Source organism: Thunnus maccoyii, chromosome 1 (assembly GCF_910596095.1).
Source record: "Thunnus maccoyii chromosome 1, fThuMac1.1, whole genome shotgun sequence".
In the NCBI taxonomy this organism is placed as follows: domain Eukaryota; kingdom Metazoa; phylum Chordata; class Actinopteri; order Scombriformes; family Scombridae; genus Thunnus; species Thunnus maccoyii.
The window spans coordinates 21675784-21697353 of record NC_056533.1 but is presented as its reverse complement, the minus strand read 5'-3'; the positions used below and the strand labels follow the sequence as shown (position 1 = coordinate 21697353).

General features: G+C 39.0%; 1 protein-coding gene across 1 annotated transcript in view; it reads left to right on the top strand.

The window, feature by feature from the left end:
- Positions 1-4347: 4347 nt before the first annotated feature.
- Positions 4348-21570, top strand: part of cpne7 (copine VII) — a 32777-nt gene continuing 15554 nt past the window's right edge. Inside the window, exons 1-11 of the mRNA XM_042419567.1 lie at positions 4348-4422; positions 5783-6020; positions 9817-9999; positions 10349-10423; positions 12931-13005; positions 17581-17664; positions 17751-17840; positions 18113-18211; positions 18428-18514; positions 18866-18925; positions 19683-19816. Coding sequence (XP_042275501.1) covers positions 5847-6020; positions 9817-9999; positions 10349-10423; positions 12931-13005; positions 17581-17664; positions 17751-17840; positions 18113-18211; positions 18428-18514; positions 18866-18925; positions 19683-19816 — 1061 coding nt within the window. The 5' untranslated portion in view covers positions 4348-4422; positions 5783-5846. The remainder of the gene's footprint in view (positions 4423-5782; positions 6021-9816; positions 10000-10348; positions 10424-12930; positions 13006-17580; positions 17665-17750; positions 17841-18112; positions 18212-18427; positions 18515-18865; positions 18926-19682; positions 19817-21570) is intronic.

The following is a 21570-nucleotide window of genomic DNA, read 5'->3' as shown; positions in this document are numbered from 1 at the left end:
TGTTCTGATAAGGTGAAGGGAATGAATAAAAAGTAACTCAAATGAAACACAGCTGCAGACACTCTCCTATTGGCGGAGATCTATTTTAGATGCATTACTCTGTTTATTAACATTCGAAAACTTCGAATGCAATAACAGACTGGAGCATGCTGACATACAGACTGAAAAATGAGGATGGATGAGATTGGACCCATCACAACGTCCTTGCTCGTTTAATGTTTCTGTTTTCCAACAGTCTGAATGAAAAATAAATAATTCAGCTTTTGAAGATAAGTGGTGAGTCAAGTTGTTTTGCGCCACAAGTGACTGATACAGCTGAAATCTAATATATTATCTTGTTTATCCTTAAGATATGATGCTGCAAAATGATTCACTAAATCACACTTATGAACCATTAAGTTTAACCACCTGTGTCCTCATTGTGTTACCAAATAACTCCAGCCTTAAAGCAGGTGTTCAGGTGCTCATATGTACAATGAAACAGCTTTTTCTGGCTGTATAATCATTCCTCCTGTTTACTGACTATTGTTTTAAGACAGACTTGAAAATATGTGAACCTGTCCTTTAACAAATGATGTCATTTTTTTCTAACAATCTACATAAAAAGCAATACCAAAATGTATGCAAATTAATATAAATTGTGATGTAAATTTCTTGATTTCTTACTTTTGATGAGCACAGTTTACATCATACAAGACTGACCCGGAGCTGAAACGATTAGTCAATTAATTAATCATTTAAGTCTTTTTTCAAGCTAAAGTACTAAACGTTCTCCGATTATAGCTCCTCGAATGTGACAGTTTGCTGCTTTTCTCTTTGTCATATCAGCGTGAATGCACTATGTTTGGGTTTTGCACTGTTAGTCGGTCCAAACTATCATTCTGAAGACGTCATCTTTGGCTTTGGGGAGTTCTGACAGGTATTTTTTGATGGTTTCTTTGTTTTAAAGACTAAATGATTAATTGATTGATTTTTAAAAGATGGAGAGGTTGATCAGTTGCAGCTGTAAACTGACTACAACAAACAAATTCTCCTTTACAAGAGAAGTCTATGCCAAATGTCAACCAAAACCTGTTCTGGTTACAGTTCCTACTGTAGTTGTGAATAATCAAGTGAATATTCATTTACTATTTAATTAGTAAGTGCATGTATCATTTTTTTCTGTTCTCACTTGTATCCTTTGCTGCAGTTAACACATTTCCCCACATATTTTTTTCTCTTCTAATCTACAATCAAACTGAAATCAATTAAGTTGCATATAATCCTTCAGTGTCAGCTTCAGACCTATGATGTATCACGTTTCCTCCGTGAAAAGGAAGTGAGATCTGTTCGGCTACAATATTTGTAGGTCAGTAAATCAAATATAATGATGACAGAGAAGACTCCTGCAGATAACGTTTCTATTCAATGAGCCGTTACTAGAGCGGTGCTGAAACACAAGCTCAGTGATTGATCACCATTAACAGGGAAGCTCCATCATCTATTCCCGATGAGAAAGACTTTAAAATCAATAGAGACTTAGAAATTTTTTCCAAAAACCTACATGTTAAAAAACACCTCTGCTCAAGGGAACTGCTGGTGGATGGATGATGTTACACAAACACACCGAAGCTATATTACACAGACAGGATTGTTTGACTTTAAAATTGAGCGATTCAGGCTATGTTAGGAGATATTTGGGTTGTTGTACAGGCAGCGTGGTCAGCAGCACCAAGGCGTGCACTGACTGTGACTGGAGAGACGCAGTGGGGACAATCTGAATAGATAATCCATGTGTAAACGCAGAGAACGTCCTGTGAGGTGCTGAAGCGACGCAGCAGCAGATGGCCGATGTTTGGAGCTGTGGCGTAACAGGGCTCAGGTGTGTGCCCCAAAGCAGACGCTTCCTACCGACTCAGAATACTCATGGAAGAAGGGGCAGCGGGGGTGAAATCTGCAGGAGAGAGAGCTGACTTTAGGTGATGGCCCTGTCAGAGAGCAGCAAGTTCACATATTTAACACAAGTGTATCTGAATAAAAGCATCAGCAAAAAGAATTTCACCAATAAGACCAACTTTTAAGAGGAATTAATGTGGTATTTCTATCATTTGTTGTTCAGCAGAAAAGCACGTAGACAAATGTTTTATTTTTCCTGCTACGGGAATAAATTTATTGACCTGTCTGTCTGCTGCACACATCATTTTAGCAGCTGAAAGCTTCTGAGTGGCTAAACTCTCAAAGAATCAGCCAGGTGCTCTTGAAATCAAATGTAATGCTGCAAAACTCTAATGAAAAAATGTTCTCTCTGTCTGAAGGACACAGAATTATTTGATTTCAAAGCCTTCGAGAATAAAACGTTACAACAGCTTTCCTTTATCATAAGCTGCACTGTAAGCAACCGCTAACTACAGAAGGTACTTTGATTTAAGGGTTACCTGACCCTAACCCTTTTAAATTTCACGTTTTATTTCGATAAACACAACATTTCCAAATTATTCTCTCACCTGTTTTGTCTCTTAGTTTGTCTTTCAAGGCCTTTCGTACTGTTTTTGCAGCAACTTGAGAGCTGCTGTTTTGTTAGTGCAATCTATAAATGTTATGCAATGTCTGGAAATACATTCATGAAAATAATACATTTGTGGGTGGACTGTGAAAAGGTTCAGGCATAAATGCTGTGTAGAAACATTATGTTATGTAACATATATTGCTGAATGACTGAAAATCTACACCATGAATCAGTTCAAGATCACTTTAACGTGGATGATATTAGACTTGTAAGTGTTTGTGTATAGGTATGTGAAAAGGGTGTTTGTGTGTGCGTGTGTGCATCTGATAAAGGTCCTCAGCTGTTGTCTGCTCTACTCCACCGAGGGGCTGCCTCATGAAGATTCGGCTGTGATGTGCTGCTGCTGGAGGATCTGTCTTTTTGAGCTCCAGTTGCTTCGCTGTGAAACATCTTGCATGCTCACTTTGTGTTTTACTACAGGGGCTGAGACACAGCCAGCAGGAACTGACTTCTTATCTAAGTACAAATTGACAACATATGTGTCCTAAACACAGAGTCATCAACTAAACACCCAATGTCACCTTTTATCTTAAGCTGTATGATGAAGCCCATAGAAATCATTTTAGATTGTACTGTTGAATGAAGGTAGAATAGGTGGATATTATCATTATGCTAATTAAAGGATAGGTTCACTATTTTTCCAAGTCTGTCTTAAAACAACAGTCAAGTGCCTGTGTGAACACTGAAAGAGGTTTTGCTCGCTGTAATCATTCCTCCTTTTCATACTGAACTTTAAGAGATGTGCTTACAATGTAAATGATGGACTCCAAAATCTACAGTCCTCGTTTTGTGCAAAAATGATTTCAAAAGTTTATCTGAAGTTAATAGGAGGCTTCAGCAGCCTGAGTTAGTCAAATAAAGTGAATATCTTCCACAGTAATAGTCTTTGTAGTGTAAAATTCTGTGTTTCCCTGTTCAGCTGCAGTGGGGGGGATAGTAAGAAAAAGAGAGATTTTTGTTTTAAAAAGACTGTAGCTTTGGAAGACATCCACTTGATTTGACTAATTTGGATGGCTGAAGCTTCATATTACCTTCATTTGAATACCTTTTTGCACAAACGAGGACTGTGGATTTTGTTACTTGCATTGAAAGCTCATTAGGAGGAGATCTTCTAATGATCAGTACAAACAGGAGGGATGATTACAAAAAAAAAAAAAAAAAAAAAAAAACAACCTTTTTCAGTGTTCATTTAGAAACCTCACTATTGTTCCAAGACAGACTTGAAAAATTATGAACCAATCCTTTAACAATGTAAACACAGCAACTGATTTCTGAAGCATTTCCACAGATGCACGACATCCTGCTCTTTCACTGAGGTTGATCTTTTTTGGTAGACAGCTCTGTGATCAGCAGGACTGACTGCTATAGCACAGTATAGTGAAGCAGTATGATGTTAACTACAGTATGCTGATGCTGGAGAAAAACCTCACTGATATATCAGTTGAAATCTAGATTTAAAAAAGAGGATTATTAGCACAAAGAGATTAACTTCAACTCAGAGGGAGTGTGGGAGAGTACGACAGAGCTTACTCGGGGCTTTTAGTGTTTTTGATGGTACATCACAAGATCAATGATTCTTTTAGTGTGAATTTCAGCAAATGACATAAAAGCTATCCACATGGCTTCTCTGTGTTTGCTTCTTTATTGCATTTCCATAGGCTTGTTTCCAATATATACATTTTTTTCCCAGAGAAAAGCCCAGCCTTACATCAGCAGCTGGACTGTCCCCCCACTCCCCGCCTCCACAAGCCAAGCCCACTCCCTCCTCACTAGTCTAACCAATGAGTTTCGGCGGAGAAGAAGAAAAAAAAAGAATCAAGCAGTGTGTTATGGGAGAGGATTAAACAAATGTGTTTAAGAGTAAAGAACAACGACAGGTAGGAAGTGAGTTTGTCGTTTTAACAGCAGAGTTGAATGTTTAATGAGGGGATGAAGTGCGTTTGTGTGTGTTTTTGATCAGCTGCAGATTTGTCTTTTGGAAGTGAGTAACAGCAGTCAGTGACAAACGATGTTATCAAAGTAGACTGTTGGTTTTTCTTGCGACGCCTTGCCTGCTGTAATTAAAAACTACTAATAGCTAGATCGCTATTTTACCCCCCCCGATGTTGGAGGTTTCAACGATGACAGATTTGTGGCAGGAGTTCATTTACTGTGATGAATTATGAACTAACCATTTAAGAGCGTTTCTCGTGTCGCCTTCGTTAAGTTGTTGGATTGCGCTCTTGAGCGGACGTGTTGCTTTACAAAGAGGTTTTTTTTTTACGTGAGAAGTTTTGCTTTAAAAGACACGGTGAGTCGCATTTTTATAGCTCATGAATTTGATAATATTTCGAGCTTTTTCTTGAGTTAAGTTTTTGATTTACGCTTTTGAGAGTAACATCTGGTTTCTAGACGCGCAGCTGGCAGCAAACCGCGGGCGCTGTCCCTGGTGCTGAAAGCAAAAACGCGCACTTGCCTCCTAATAATGTGACGTTTACAGTAAATGATGCTGGTAGAGAAATTCGACCCCCCCCCCCCCCCCCCCCCTCCCGCCCTCACCCCCCCTCTCCGTCCTCATGCTTTCTTCCCTTTTAAAGCGGTTAATCAGGGTCAGAAGCCCTTGCTCAGGGACACTTGAGCAGGGCGGATGCTTGCCACGTTGGAGCTCAAACAAACCAAAGTCCTTTTCTTGGTTTTGTGTTATCTTCTGGGAAATAAAGGCACTCAGCCATGTGGCTGTTGGATTCCTGATTTTATCTGCTACCTCCATTGGTTTACATTTTGAATTCAGACCAGAAAAAAAGGCTGTGCTATACCTGTTTGCTGTCTCACATTTACAACTGGAAACAGGGAAAAAAGAATTGTAAGGCAGCATGTAGTAAATTACAATATCAAGTTTATATTCTTGTGCACATTTTTGTGGATAGCATTGTAATCCTGAGTGATACCCTCTCTCCTTTTCATACTGTGATTTAAAACATTTATCACATTTGACCATCTTAGATTAATCTTTCCAAGGATCTAGACTCATAAAAGCCCGACCCTGTCACCTTCACGTCCCTCCTGTCGTCATTACTGAGGTGAGATGATATTCCTCACAAGGGGGGATAGCTCTGAGAGGCAGTAATAACAGCTTGGGTTTGGTCCCCCTGGGACTCAACAGGAATCTGTACCAAGTCAAAAGCGCCTGTCTCCTGTGAGCGTGCCTCATCTTTACTGAGATCCTTTGACCGACCACTGCGTTTTCCCATCCTTCAGAGTTACCAACGGCCTCACATCCCATCACTTCTCTGGTTGGCAGTTCCTCTTGCCCTGAGCCAGGATGAATGACGTTCAGGAGGCCACCTCCCCTGCGACCAGCCTCAGCGGTCCAGCTACCTGTGTCTCCAAAGTAGAGCTGCGTGTGTCCTGCAAAGCTCTGCTGGACCGAGACACGCTGAATAAGTCAGACCCCTGTGTCATCCTCATGATACAGACCAACGGACAGTGGACAGAGGTGAGCCCCTCTCTTTTCTTCTGGCTGACAAGTGCACAGTTTGACCCTTTGGGCAAAAGTATGAGGCTCATATCTCCTCAATTACTGATTCTATAAGAAGCAGTATGTAGCTTTTAAAAATGTATCTACCATCTTTTATTAATCTCCCTATCCGAGTCATTAACCACATTTTAAAATATTGTTTAATGACAGAATACACATGCGTAAGAGTTTTAATAATTTAAATTACAGCATGTTGAGGTTATCTGAGCAACAGGTTTTGTTAATGACATTGGCGAAAGAACAGTAAGTTAGCTCTCCCTCCCTTGTCCAGTATCACGAATGAAACCACCTCTGAGACTGAGATTTAAGTGAAGAGAGGTGATGTGTGAAATATTATTCATGAGCATGAAATTTTAACCCCACTCCAGTTATCCCAAAAACCTGTGTTTTCATACAAGATCAACCAGGGAGACAAATCTGTTAATGGTTTGGTGAACTTGGCAGCTGTTTTTCACTCTTTCGGAAGAGATCGTGGCTTACAGAACAGCTGCCAGATTCAGAATTAAAAATATCAAACACAGTGTATCTTTGCAGAGGAAGAGTAAACATCGTCTGTCTCCCTAATTCAGTCATTAACAACAGATTGTGTTGTCTGCCCTGTAAGACTCACATTGTGTTGTACTGTATGTTCCACTTGTGGACAAACACTCTGTTGGTAATATGCAGCGTGATTAGTTGTGTTCCAGCTGAAAATGTTTACTTTCTTGGATTGGTCCCAGGCTTATTTGGAGCGTAGGCAGCAGGTCTCTCATTTCTCTGTTAATTAAGTCATTTGGTTCATGAGGGAAAGCCAAAACACAGGTCTCCATTAAGTAGAGGAGGATGTGTTAAAATGTGGCAGAGGAAATCTAATTATATAGATTTTTTTCCCCGCAACCCTTCATCCAACAAAATGCTCTTTTTTCAGGGAAACAGGAGATAATAATTAACTGTAAGTTTGCCAGATCCTCGCCACTCGGGAGCAATTTGTTGAAGATGCTCACTGTAATGTTTGGGCTGTGTGAATGTGGAACCTCGAGATACTATTTTGAGGCGCTGATGATTAAAAAAAAATGGCTGTTGAACACACATTATGGATTTTTCTTGGTTGTAATTTGATAGGAGGTTGTTAGATGAGATGCCTGACCTGGGTTCAATGTAGCATGAATACATGAGTGGCTATTTTTAGCTTCACTAACTGAAGCAAATTCATTGCATATGAAAAATGGTACTCTATCTATCTATCTATCTATCTATCTATCTATCTATCTATCTATCTATCTATCTATCTATCTATCTATCTATCTATCTATCTTTCTATCTATCTATCTATGAATCTTGACAGCCATGACAGTGTACACAACTTGTCCAATCCTCCGCTGTCAAATCCCTCAGTACTGGGAGGCACCGTCGCTGTTCAAATTGTTTACTTACGTCAACAACTGAGTAAGTAGCTGAGCCCACTCATATCACCGCCGCCCTCTTTCTCTCTTCTGAGCTCATACTGCTGGCCCCACTGACTTGCAAGAGCTGTTTGTTTAACTACATTTTTTTTATTTTTTACCTTATTTCACCACCTGCTCACTTTCAAGGACAGACATTGAAGCCCGGTGGAGACAATTTAGCAGACTTCTCTTTTTTTCTGTAAACTGGCCTCTACATGTTCCTGCTCGATAATGAATTCATTCAAAACCTGATCTCTATGTTGATATATATATATAACATAGGCTGCAGGGGTTTGTCATGATCAACCTACACAGATAATGCAGAACTGATTAGAGAAAGCCTTCATTTTCCATGTCGGAGATCTCTCTATAGCTCTGGCCCCACACCAACAGGCTTCACAGATTTCGGCACAACCTATCCTCCGTAGCTCCGATTAGCTTTCATCAACAAACAGTCTCATCAAACTCATCCCAAATCTGTCCATCCAGATGGCACAAAAAGAGGAGGAGAAGGCAAGAAAAGACAATAGAGGAGAAACAGGGATGAATGAAGGCACAGAAAGCCAAGTCCTGGCTGCTAGATCTTTGCTTTGTTTGTGAATCTTGCCAGAAATGGAAACAATAGAGAAATCTTTGCTTATCATTGCATTTGTTACTTTATTATTATTTGTCTGTTATCTTGTTAAATTAAGGGCAATGTTATTTGTATAAACCAGCCAGGTTACTCCCCCAGAGCAGATATCTCAACCCAGATATCACGGAAATAAAGATGTGACAAATAAAAAACATATATTTCCAGCAACAAATGCAATATGTTTTATCATTTATTAACCAACAAACTGCATTGATGATAGCTGATGAACAACAAGAAAAGCAACCATAGAAATATAGTAATTAAGGTGTTTACAGTTCAAATATGGATTGCTCACAAAAGAAAAATCTGAAGAACAAAGCAAATGCCGATGCTTACATGTGTGTCATACTTAAAGGGAAGTTTCACTGCAAATCAGTAGAAAGTTTTTTCTGAGTCATCGCTTTTATCCTATGATGAAAAAATTCAATCCTGATAGGAGCGGTCTCTTCCAGGATGATAGTGTCTCCATCCGAGTCACTGAATGGTTGAAGAGTGTGAAAATGATATCAATCATATTTTATGGCTTTCACTGTCGGCAGATCTCAACCCAATTTAACACCTATGGGAGACTTTTGACCATCATGTTACCACCATCACAAAAAAAAGCAAACGAGGGAAAATCTCTTGGAGGAATGGTATTCATCACTCCAGTAGATATCCAGAGACTTTGTGAATCTGTGTCAAGGAGTAATGAAGCTGTTCTGGCTTGATGGTGTTGGCTCGTGTGACACTTTTGCGACAACTTTTTCTTCATCATAATCTATTTAAAATACAGCTAAAGTTGTCTAGAGTCCAGTTCAGTCTTGTCTCCTGAACATGACTCATCTCTACCAAGACGAGAAGTGAAGGACGAGGGAGAGATAACACTGGTTTTTAAAGTCATCATTACACAAAGTCTGGACCTGCTCCACTGTGACAATTAAGAAATAATGTATAGAAGGGTATCCAGCTATATGGCTGTGTTTAGGATGACCACCTGAAGCTCTCTCAGTCTCTAATTTACTGGCTCAAGATCAGATCCAGATTATGAGTCTGTTCTGTGGTGTGTTCTTTTGTTAGATTGGGGTTTAAATCCCAAATATGCATTATTAAACATTAAACATCATACACATCAACATATATATATTATATCATGAACATTTTGAGAGTCAGGATTTTTTTGGTAATTCTTTAATGATATAAACCTCTGTAGACTTAAATATCAGCTCAATGATGATCTGTCCTTGTGACAAATTGGACAGCAGAGAAACATTCATGGAGCTGCATGTGTGAGAGCTAAATCCTACATCACGAGCAGATGGGGCCTCGCAGAGCTCAGCTTTTCCTTGTCAGGCAGTCAAAGACAGGCATGGATGTTTTCTGTATGCTGAGATTAAATGTCAGAGCCCTCCAATCTTCTCTACTTGATGGAATGTAATAATATTTGCTCTACTGTGTGTACACTGGTGTTCTTCAAAATCAGTAAAGATAAAATATGTTATAAGAGTCCAATCCTATTTTCTGACATCTTACTTTAAAATGATATAGCATACAATCTGTGAAAGTGTAATCCCCAATAGGCTTTATTTCCCTATTGTCTACTACCTCTTCAACTGCACACATAGTGAATTAAAATAAGAAATATTAGAATTTTTAGAAATATATTAGATGAAAGCATTTGAAGGTTCAAAACTGAACTCAGTGTGTTTCTTCTCAGCTGGACAGGACAGAGGTGATCAAGAGCAACTTGCACCCGGTCTTTGCCAAGGTTTTCTCTTTGGACTACTACTTTGAGGAGGTTCAGAAGCTGCGATTTGAAGTCTATGACATCCATGGCACTCACAGCATCGGGACTCGTGACGATGACTTCCTGGGTGGTGTGGAGTGCACTCTTGGTCAGGTAGGCTACTGTTTATCTAACCTTTTTGGTGATACATTAATAGCTGTGTTTTCCATATTACAGTGATATATTGTTAGCTTAAGTGAAATTCATTTGACTATTGCTGTCAATTTGGTTCCTAAACTCAGTGATTTGTCTGCCATAAAAGACCTAAAACACACAGATGTATATCGGAACAGCAACCTTTGTGATAGTGACAGTAAATATACTTGATGCTGTATGTTTGCTACATAGATTGGCAGACTAAGAGATGGATACCTATCACAGCTGTTTATGACTCACATCCCTACACTGCTCTTGACTGCTGAGGGGCTCAGGGACTGTACTGTGTTTATCTTGCTCTTTGCAGATTGTGGCCCAAAAGAAGATGGTGAAGCCTTTGTTGCTGAAGTACGGAAAATATGCCGGCAAATCCACCATCACGGTTAGTTCTTTACATTGTGCGTATGACCTTACTGCTCTGGTGAATGAAATTGTGTGGATTGCGGAACAGTAGATGCTGTAATGGCCAGTGTGAGCTGAGCAAAATAACCTTAATGCATTTAAAATTGATGGGTAGCAGCAGTAAAATCTATGTATTCTCCATCTCTTTTCCCGCAATCTCACAACTGTGCACTCGACAGTTTAATATACTGGCCCTATAATGCATTTTCTTTCACTTTTAGGTAGCTGTATATTTCTTTGTGTTTGTAAATGCTTACTAACCAGGATGATTTGACTGACTTAAGCTCTAATGTGTGCAACATTATTTTTATTTGTTAAGATAAATTAGAAACACAACTTATAAGTAGATTCTTGTTCCTGATTTACGTTGTTTTTTTTGTTTTTTTGTGGTGATACATGAAGTGCGAGCACTTTGTGTATTCTTGTGTTCATTGTTGGTGCCATTCCTGCTCTGGCTCAAATACAAGAACTCAAGACAATCCACAAGAAATGACACATGCACAAGAAATCACTGGTGTCAGATGTAGAAGAGAAGAGCTGATGATTCATTATCCACCAGCTTACAGCTATCAAGCCAGTAGTGGTAACATATGAGAAACAAGACAAACTGGATGGTACAATGCTCCACTCTGGTCTAAAGAGTAACTGCTCCACTTTATTTGGGAATACTTGAATGTACTTGAATACTACTTGAATGTACAGCAGACTAGATGGAGGCCTTTTTTGTCTGTTTAACCATAGACATACAGTATAACTCTGCAAAACAAAAACTGGTAGCAGTAGTAGCATCACTATTATAGTGGATTGCCTCATACTATACCGACACTCATGTTATTGTGACTATTCTCTGTATATTTGATATCAGGGAAAGTATAAACTACTTTTTGAACTCACATTCCTGTCACATGAACATCGAACCCTTCTCTTGCTGTTCTCTGCGCTCACTGCATTCAGAAAGGACGTGTGCTGAGATTTGAACCTAAGATCTCAGTGAGGGAGGCAAAAGTTACAGACAAACTCATCCATTTAAAATCGTTGTCATTACATCTCTTGCCAGCAGTTGGACTTTCTTAAGGAAAAGCCAACAGCAAAGACCTTTTAAATGTCTTGGATAGGATCATTTTGAGGATTCAAACAAGGAGATTATCGGACCATTTCATCTACATAAATGTACTGAAATATATATTATTCTCATTTGTACTTCCTGAACTCTGTTCTCCTTGTTAATAATCTTATAGAAATCATATAGTACACACAGCTTTGTATTACACTAGATGCCTCATCCCATCCTGTATCCCAAACACTGCCAAAAGTCTAATTCTAACCTTGACCCCAAAGCCAAACCTTTATACCTGTAAAAAACTCTTTGTAAAAGTAAGAATCAGCCAAAATGTCCCTTCTCTCAAGCTCTAGAAATGGATCCCAACAAGAATAGAAATACAAGAGCATACACACACACACACACACACACACATCTTGTGTCCACACCTTCTATATAGATTTTTCGCTGTTCTTGGTACCTGTCAGGACAAGCTGTCTGATAAAAACCACAAGTTTCTTTGTCAATCGTCACTGTCAAGCTCTGGCCTTGTCTGCACTACAGCTACACTGCCGGCAGTTTGATGTTAAGTTTGTCTCAGTTTCTATACCAAGTTTCAAGAAGAGGAGCGGACAGACAGCAAGCAAACTGTTCTGTGAGTGGGCCGAACAGTCTAAAGGGAACAGCAGAGGGTGCTCAGTGAAAATGGCAATCCTGAAGTTTTTCTTTTTAACTACCACACAAGTGTTGTATACACTTGTGTGGTAGTTAAAAAGAAAAACAAGCAAAAAAAACCCCAAAAAACCGGCATTGCAACCTTTCTGAGGGGCAGCTATTACCACAATTTGGTGATGTACTGTGTGTGTGTGTGTGTGTGTGGTAACTTCTACATTAAAAGTCAATTCATGAGTCGATTCCTGACAGTGGGGCCCTCTAGGTTGGAGCTAATGGTGCTCTAAACTCTTTAGTTATACATTTCCAGCAATCCTGTGTTAAATAAAAGTCACTAAAAAGATTCAGTATGTTAACTGCGTACCACAGTGCAACCGCTATTAAACAGAGGTTACTTTTTACAACAGAAAGGTAAAATGGTGTATAAGTACTGACATAAAAATGGACTGTGAGAGTACGTTTTGGTTTTAAGACAAAATAAGGCCTGTATTAGATTTCAGCCTTAAATTAGAAGTGTTAACATGTCTGTGTTAGGAATGTAATAGATTCAGGCTCACTGTGTTATTTTTTGGAGTGTGAGTGATTATAATGCATGCAAGCGTTGTTTTAAATGCTGGAAGATAATGTCTACTGGAGGTTTCATCTGCAGCCCTAAAATCATCCGTGCAATGAAGAAATGAAATTTAGATCATGTGGTCAAGTCAATATTTCTTCTTGCCATGAATAATGAAGGCTGTAAGTACAAAATATTACTGACAAATCTTATTTCCTTTCAGGTGCATGCTGAGGAAATTTCTGGCAACAACGGATATGTGGAGCTCTCCTTCTGTGCCAAGAAGCTTGATGATAAGGTGAGAGGAGCATACCTCTTTGATGGAAATACCAACATGGTTCATGTTTTATTAGATATGGTTTAGTAGCACCAGACAGCAACAGTGGTAGTAATATGAAAGCACCCACAATGCAGCGCTGGCCTTGTATTTATGCATATGTTAAAGATTTTCTCTCAATTTCACCAACAAAGAATGATAAAGATCAAATTCCATGTTACAGCAGGAGAAAAAATGTGATCTCACTTGATATTGCAACAGGGTAGTGACAATGTTATCACATGTGCAGTAAAGTTATATAATCATAATATAATAATCATTTGTGAACATTTTACTCTCACATGTAAATAACATGACAGCACATAATACCACTTGTGAAATGGGTGTTATTAAATGTTCTTCAAGGCTGAGCATCACTGACCTTAGCTGCTCGTGCTCTCACACTGTCACGCTTTGCTCAAGGCATATTTCAATCAAAAAGACAGCAGGAGCTTACATCCAATTACCAACTCTGATGATCTGAAGTTGCTTCATGTTGTCAGGAGCAAGCCTCAGTATGCCAGGCTCCCAGGTTTTGCAACAGTATTGCAGGAAAAATTCTAATTTTCTACAGCAGTAACATTTATTTTTAACATTACAATTTGCAATTTAGAGCCACCCTGAGAGTGAAATTGAACCTGACTCTTACATGACGGCAATGATTTAAAAAAAAAAATCCTTATAGAGTGCATCCTCTCCCACATGTGACATTTGCTTCCTATATCGAGTGTGCTACTAGAACTGCTGTGTTGAATTTCTGCTGAAGTGCAGAAGAATCCACCTGCTTGTTTTATTTGAACTGAACTGATTACCATTGAGATTTCAGCACATCCAAAAAAGAAAAAAAAAAACATTTGGATGTTACAGCTGCGAGCACATCACTGTGTAGCAATGCTGTGTAATCATGTGCCACTGAAAGACACAAAAGTGTTTGTGGTTTTCACTCTGAACAATCAATACAGCAGCTTATTTGGTATAGCATCTTTTTGGAATGAAAACTTCACCCTGGCTTTGTTTATGTGTGTATAATGGCAAACTTGGTTAGAAAAGAATAGGTAAGTTCAAAGTCTGGTTAAGAGAAGTCTAGTTCAGTATTGTCAGTGAAGTCTGGTTTATTTTTTGCAGATCTTTGCCTACTGGTGGGTTAGAGTTTACATTTCTTGTATTAGAAGTAACTTAATGTACCTTCAGACTGACAGATGTGGATCCAAGTGCAATTATAGCTCTTATATAGCATTATAGCATTAATTGATTGTTTTTGGAGCAGCAGAACAAGCTGTAAGCACAACACTGACATGCTATTACTTTAATTAATTATTATTGTGAAGGTGCTAGCAAAAGGTTTTCTATTTACACATTCCAGCAGACACAAAGCAACATTAGCATTCATTTGGATTTGAGATTCTGGCCACCTGTCTAATGTAAGTCCAATACTCACTTTTCTTTTAGCTCAGCTTTGGTCTTCACCAACTCCAATATTTTGCTTTTTGCTGCTAAATGTATGTTCACCTGCTAATTGCTAATTATTTGTCTGCTGAACAGAAACAGTAAAGTTGCAGGCTTTAAAATCAAAACAGTGATGCTAACAGACACCAAAACTCTCCACATAGGTGAGGGAAACTGCAGAGTTGGGTCATGTGATCCATGCTAATAAAAAGTATTGATTAATGCAGCTTTAACTGGTTAATTCATGGAAATAAGGACATTGTTTAAAAAGTAAATGATGAATGGCACAAATTAACTTTTAGCTCCTGTCATCTTAGTGGTATTGTGGTGGTATTTGATTTTAGGATTTCTATAAAAAGCCATCAGCTGTTTTTCACACATACGCATTTACTTAACAACACAAATCGACTGCGACAGACCACTTGGGTGCAGCAATTTATCTGACACTGGCACCAGATGATGACTGAAACAGCAAACTGTTCCTAATTAGGTGCGCGTCAGCTTTATCACCTCAATCTGTTGAAAATGAACGAATCAGAGTAGAGACAGGAGCATGATGAGGTATCATAGTTAGACAATGACTGTGTTAACTGCTAATGATTCACATTACTGTTATTGTTAGCCGGATATTGAATTTTGACATGTGCGTCTAATCAGTTCATGCTGCTGATGCCGCTGGCTGGCCGTTGCCATGACAACAAAGAGAGGATGCTACAGCTCTTTTAGCTCTTGTCCCTCAGGAGATGTATCTGGCTAATGTGGCGGGAAATGCAGCATTAACTCTCATTCGGAACATACAAAACCCCCTCACCCACCTGCCTCCCCTGACCGCCACAGTCACACATAAACAGACATACACACACACACACACCACACACACACATACACACACACTAATCATTTGCTTTCCTCCCTGAAGAATCAATTGACCTAAATAATCAGTGTTTCTCTGCTCTCAGATGCCAGTGCTTAAAGGGAAACTTTGCAGATTTTCCAACTAGCATTGTATCATTACAATGTGGGTACTATATGCAAATGAACAATGTTTAACTTCCCTCCATGTTGCCTGCACCCAGAGCTCCTTGCTCATTTGCTGGCAAAAGTCCGCTGGGTGATACAATACATGGATCCGGCAGACTTTGGAGATCTGCCTTAGACTACAAACTATGTTTTCTCATTTTCTGTAGTGGTGCCTTCAAGGACGGTAAAATGTGGGTCTCCCAAAACACTCTGTGTACCTTGTTACACTAGCAGTAGGGAAAAGCAGACACTAAAATATAATACTTAATACTAGTAATAATAGTATCAGCATATTTGAAAGAAAGCTAGTTTCATCATGCAAGGCCGATTATCACACTGTGGAATCAGCTAGAGTGTGGAAAAGAGAGCAACCACGGGAGCTACGATATAGCAGCAGCCAAGAGAGAGGAGCCGCAGTCAGACAGGCGGCTGCAGCATCGACTGGTGACTGGTGCAGAAAGAATGGAGACAGAACAGAAAACTCTAGTCAACAGACTAGAGTCAACAGACTATGTGGTGCTTTGGTAAACCTGACTTTGTTTTCTGACAGAATATTATATTGGACTTTGCCATCTCCGAATACAGAACAGAACTACAGTGACTGTGTTAAGTTACCTGTAACTTATGCAGCTACATCCAGCTTGAGCAGTTAACTCTAACTCTTCATCATCATCCAAAATAGGTAAAAGAAACAGTGTTTGCTTGCAGTTTTTCACCCCTTCATCCATTATTTCCCAAAACAAGGTGAAATGAGAATGACAGACTCAGAGGTTTTTTTGACTGTCCATCAGCAAATTCTCCAAAAACTCAGTAAAGTTTGCAATGATCCACAAAACATTAAATGACTCCAGCACACTGTTTGTTTTATTATCCTTGCACGCCAGTATGATATATCCAGACTGAGAAAAAATGTTTTGTAAATGAAAAGAAGCCTCAGTAAAGAGAGATAATGCTGCTCACAAACTTTGTCTTGACTCGCCGCCTGCATTCTGTAAACACACCAGTAGATAATTGGACGGGACGCACGCAATGCATTTTGGTTGTTGTAGGATTCCCCTTTAAGAGCAGTTTCTCAGTTTTCTCTAGTCATAGGGCACCAATTTAAAAAATAATTGCATATTTCTACTATATAGGTGAGCTAGTTTTAAGCAATCTTCATATTCACAGTGGTGAATTTCTCTTTAAGTCTCAGGGGATGATTTAAGGCTACCGCAAATAACCATAAGGACTGCAAAACTGCATGTTTTCAAATTAGCCAGGTATTTACTAACACTGATTATGTAAATGGACACAGCAGCCGTTGAGTGCATGATGTTAATAACAACCTATTTCTGGGCAATAATAGATGTATTTTGCATCTGGAAAATAACGGAGCACAAAAGAAAGTTTAAATTCCCTGTAGAGAGCTTGAAATGCTGGTTGAAAAAACCAATAAAGACATCTCAAAATTGCAGGGAAGGGAAGAAAATGGCAGTCAAATAAGGCTGTTACATCAAGTAAATGTTTCTATGATTGAGTATAGAAATTGTAATATCTGGGTAATAGCATGAGTTGCAAGCTTGTAGAATATTCTCAAATTCTTCTCTGGCCAAAAATTTACAAAAACCTCTGAGTACCATGCTGTGCTGTAAATTTGATTCGTGCTTCTCCCTGACCTTTAATCACAGAGACAATTACCTCTGCCACAGCAATCAGCATTGATAAATCTGTTTCAACAGTCATCTGTATGAACTTCAGTTTCTTCTCACATGAACCATCTGGACAACATGGAGATATATATTGAAATAACCCAAGGAGAATTTTTAATGGTTTTACTTTTCTGTAATTTTGCCTGTGTGAAGTTTGTCTCAGCCCCATGATATGAGTGTTAAAATGAGTATTTTACACCTTTTCCTTATTTAATTTACAGTGCAATGATGAACAAAGGCAGCAAATATTATGGGAAAATTCTCCCCTGAGCTACTAGAAGAGTGTTAAATTATATTTTCTACTCTTTCCAGGGAACCAGTTGTTTTGGCTTCATGTACTTATCTAACATTAAAAGCCCGTGGGCCAGTAATTTTGGATATTTTGTTTTCTCTGTTTCTGCAGGATCTCTTCAGCAAGTCAGACCCGTTTTTGGAAATATACCGAATTAATGACGATGAAACCGAACAGCTTGTGCACAGAACTGAAGTACGTGCATCAAATCCCCTTCTCTGTTTCAACCAACAGCTATTTTCACACTTTACTTCATTTGTAATGTATTTGTACTCAAACAGGTGATAAAAAACAACCTGAACCCTGTGTGGGAGCCTTTTAAAGTGTCTCTCATATCACTGTGCAGCTGTGATGAGGACCGGAAGCTCAAGGTAAGGGACCTTTAGGATGTCAGTCAAAACCACATTGATCAGTGACCCAGAATCTGTATAATCAGTTTGACACAGCTGGAATCAGAAAACAGGGCTAAACAAAAGAGCCAAACAATGAAAATGAAGGTGTATATATGGAGGTAAAAGAGAATATAATAAAAAAAGTTTGCTGAAAATTTGAAGGATAAATCATTAATACTGTAGGATTATTATATGAAAGGCAATCCTGACTGAGAGAAGGTAACAAACAGTATCGTCTGTGTGTGCCACAGTGCCTAGTGTGGGATTATGACTCCAGGGGGAAGCACGACTTCATCGGCGAGTTCTACGCTACTTTCAGGGAAATGCAGAAAATTTCCAGTGGAAATAAGGTCAGTGAACGAGCGAGAGGCGGAGCAGAGCGGAGGAGAGACAGTCATGTAACCTGTTTCATCCATTTCCAATATGCCTCTCATTTTACTCAGCTGAAATCAATCACAGATGGAACAAATGTCATGGTGCTTAAAAGCATATAAGAAAAACATATTGCCAAAGTTCAAATGCCATGAGTTGTTCCTGTCCTTTCTCTTCGTCTTGCTTTGTTTAAGGTGACGTGGGATTGTGTGAATCCCAAGTACAAACAGAAGAAGAGAAACTATAAAAATTCAGGAGTTGTCATCCTAAATGATCTTAAGGTAGGAATCTGCTGCAGAAATCTGTTTTTCCAATGCAGTTTTCAACATTATCATAATTATTACTGACTATTACTGCATGTGTACATATAAACACTCTTTTCTCACTGTACATGTAACTGAGAAAATGTAAACATCCTTTACTTGCAAGACATTTTTAATTTCTGCTTGTTCTGCTTTGACCTAATATATCACAACATGTTCTTTCTAGGTTTCCCTTTACAGTCAACAGATTTGTTGAGTTAATTTCTCTTTAATGACCAGATGCGTCCATAGCTGAGCGTTCACTCTCCAACCCGAGCATCCCCTCTCAGGTTTTGCCTTCAAGAAATATTCTTTTATTTTTTCTTGCAGCTCCACAGAGTGTACTCCTTCTTAGATTACATCATGGGAGGATGCCAGATTCACTTTACGGTAAATTGAGCTGTTTGTGTTTAGTGACGCTTCATTGTCATTGAGCCTCTCAGCGCAATGGCCCCAGTTGTTGTTGCATGAATTCACCAAGACAGACGAATTATTTGCCTATTACAGATAATGTGTTTTGTTTAAGATCCTTTTGCTAATAGATGGCTTTGGTAAGATATTGGTGTTTTTCTTTGCTGGTTTATTGGCGTGCTATATGCAGTGAATCTTCCATCATCTAATTGTGAAACATTACATAGTATTTAAATAACTTTTTAACCTTGAAACGCTATCCGCTGGTGGCGTTTTTCCTTTTATGTGCACTTCGAGTTTTCTTGTTGTAGGCAGCTTCGTGGAATAAATTCAGACCTTCTTCAACTCTTGCCCTTTGGTCTGCCCTCTGTGGTGCTACTTCTCACTCTCTGGCTGGATTACTAAAGCAATGAATATTAATCACGAGGAGTGCTGTGGTATATACAGTTCCTCGATTTTGAAAGAGCTAGGCGCTTGTATCTACAGTGTATGGGAGCTGTAGCTGCTTCAGTCTATGTGGGTGTGAAAAGTGCAAGTTCCTACCTCTGATAAGATAATTTATACTGCTATTAGGCATAGTTCAGACTTGCTCGCTCAGAATGACTTGTAATATCATAAGTAGACAAGTAAAAGTCTTTGCAAAAAGTTAAGTAGGAAAAGAAAGACTTTTTTAAATTCTGTCATATTGTTTTTATTAACCGTTGTTAATGTTCCACACTAATTCTTTTTTTACCAGGTTGCCATTGACTTCACAGCCTCTAATGGAGACCCCAGGAACAGCTGCTCATTGCACTACATCAACCCTTACCAGCCCAACGAGTACCTGAAGGCTCTGATAGCAGTAGGGGAGATCTGTCAAGACTATGATAGGTTTGTCAATCTTTTGTTTTTCAGTCAAGGTTCTTTGCTTCCCACAGGACTTGTCAGTGTCTTGTGGTGTGAAAGTGAGCTGCAGAGTGCGCCTTGCATGCCATTTTGGTTGGATACCTCATACCAAAAAGAGCCACTCGATTTGAACCAAAGCAAAAGGACTGTAGTGAAAAAATTGTGGAGTGCAGACTAGCAGAGACAATCCTGCATGTTATTATATTTCTGCTCAGCAGTCAGTTATAGAGCTGATCAGACTGAACCGCTGACCGCCCGCATCTCCGCCTCCCATTCGTTTCTTCACAAAAATTGATTGAATTTTTGAATTCTCTCTAAAAGTTGAGATACAGGCCTCACAAAAAAGCACAGTGTTATTTGCAACACAAATATAGTCTTGGATATTGTCCACATGATGTTCACATCAATTTTAATCCCATCGCTAGTAATGCATGAGAAACTGTTTGTACTTGGGAAAATTAGAGCAAGCAAATCTGGCCTCTGTTGGCATTACTTATGCATGAGGCCAATCTGGGGCTGAAGATGGTGCTTGGTAGCAGCAGTCAAGGACATTGACATAATATTCTGCACGCTCTCCTTTTAGTAACAAGTCATATGGTTCCTTATGGACTAGCCAAAGTATCTATTAATTTCCATGCTTTAGAACATGTTTTAGCCATATCAATCCTATGTCAGCTAAAAACAACTGTTATTTTTGTATTGTGTTATATTTTTTGGCATTATTTGGCAAATAACATAATAAAACAAATCAAAATGGATGTATATTTAAGTCAATATATAAAGTATACGGCAAATAGTACAGTGAGTATCTATTAGACATATTACTCATCAAAACTGAAGTCATCAATGCATATATATCCATATTTCTGTCATTTCCTCCTCTTCTTTCCTTTGCTTTCTACACTGCATGGATGAGGACTTTGTTCTCATCAAATAACTTAAATCAACAATACTTCAGTTTCATGTAACTTCAGTTTAGTCTTACAACATCATTAAAGTTGCTCTAATCAAGATTTTTATTTTAAAAGTGGATCACATTACTATGTGTAATGTGAAGGGGGTTGCTTATAGTGACAATTCCATAGAGACTTTTCACCCAAATATATTGTTCTCCTCAGCTCTCTGGAGGATTTTAGCCTCTTTTAGCTTATTGTTTCTGGTTTTACAGCCCACCACTTGACTGTTTTAGTTTCCAGTCTCAGCAGGCAGCTGTTTTCAGCAAAAAAGTTCTAAAAAGTCAGAGAAACATCAGTAGTGTTTGTAATGTATGGATGAATGAAAATGTGGTGTAAAGAGTGTTGGATGGTGCAGCGAACCAAACAAAAGAAAAAGGCTGAGGCCCCTGCAGTAGGCAGTAGAGAGAGACAGCGAGACTCCCAGAAGGGCAGTCCTTTTATGCCTTCTGGGAAGCCCAACCCAGATGGGCAGGTACAAGGCAAACCTCCCAACTCCACCTGCTAGCTGACTCCCAGTATCTGCAAAAAATGGGAGTAAAGTAAGGCACACAATCAGGTAGAGTAAGAAGGCCTGTCATACCAGCGTACGATACCTGCTTAAAGACAGACATCTGGTGAAGTTACTGAAGCGTTTCATTGCTAAAGAATCAGATATTTCCCTTACTTGTTGGTGGAGACCAAAAGGACCAAAAGCCAAAAGGAGAGTAAATATTTGACTAACATTTGCAAGGTGGACAGAAACACAACTCCAAATTAACTAGAACAACTTTCAAGGTGATAAAA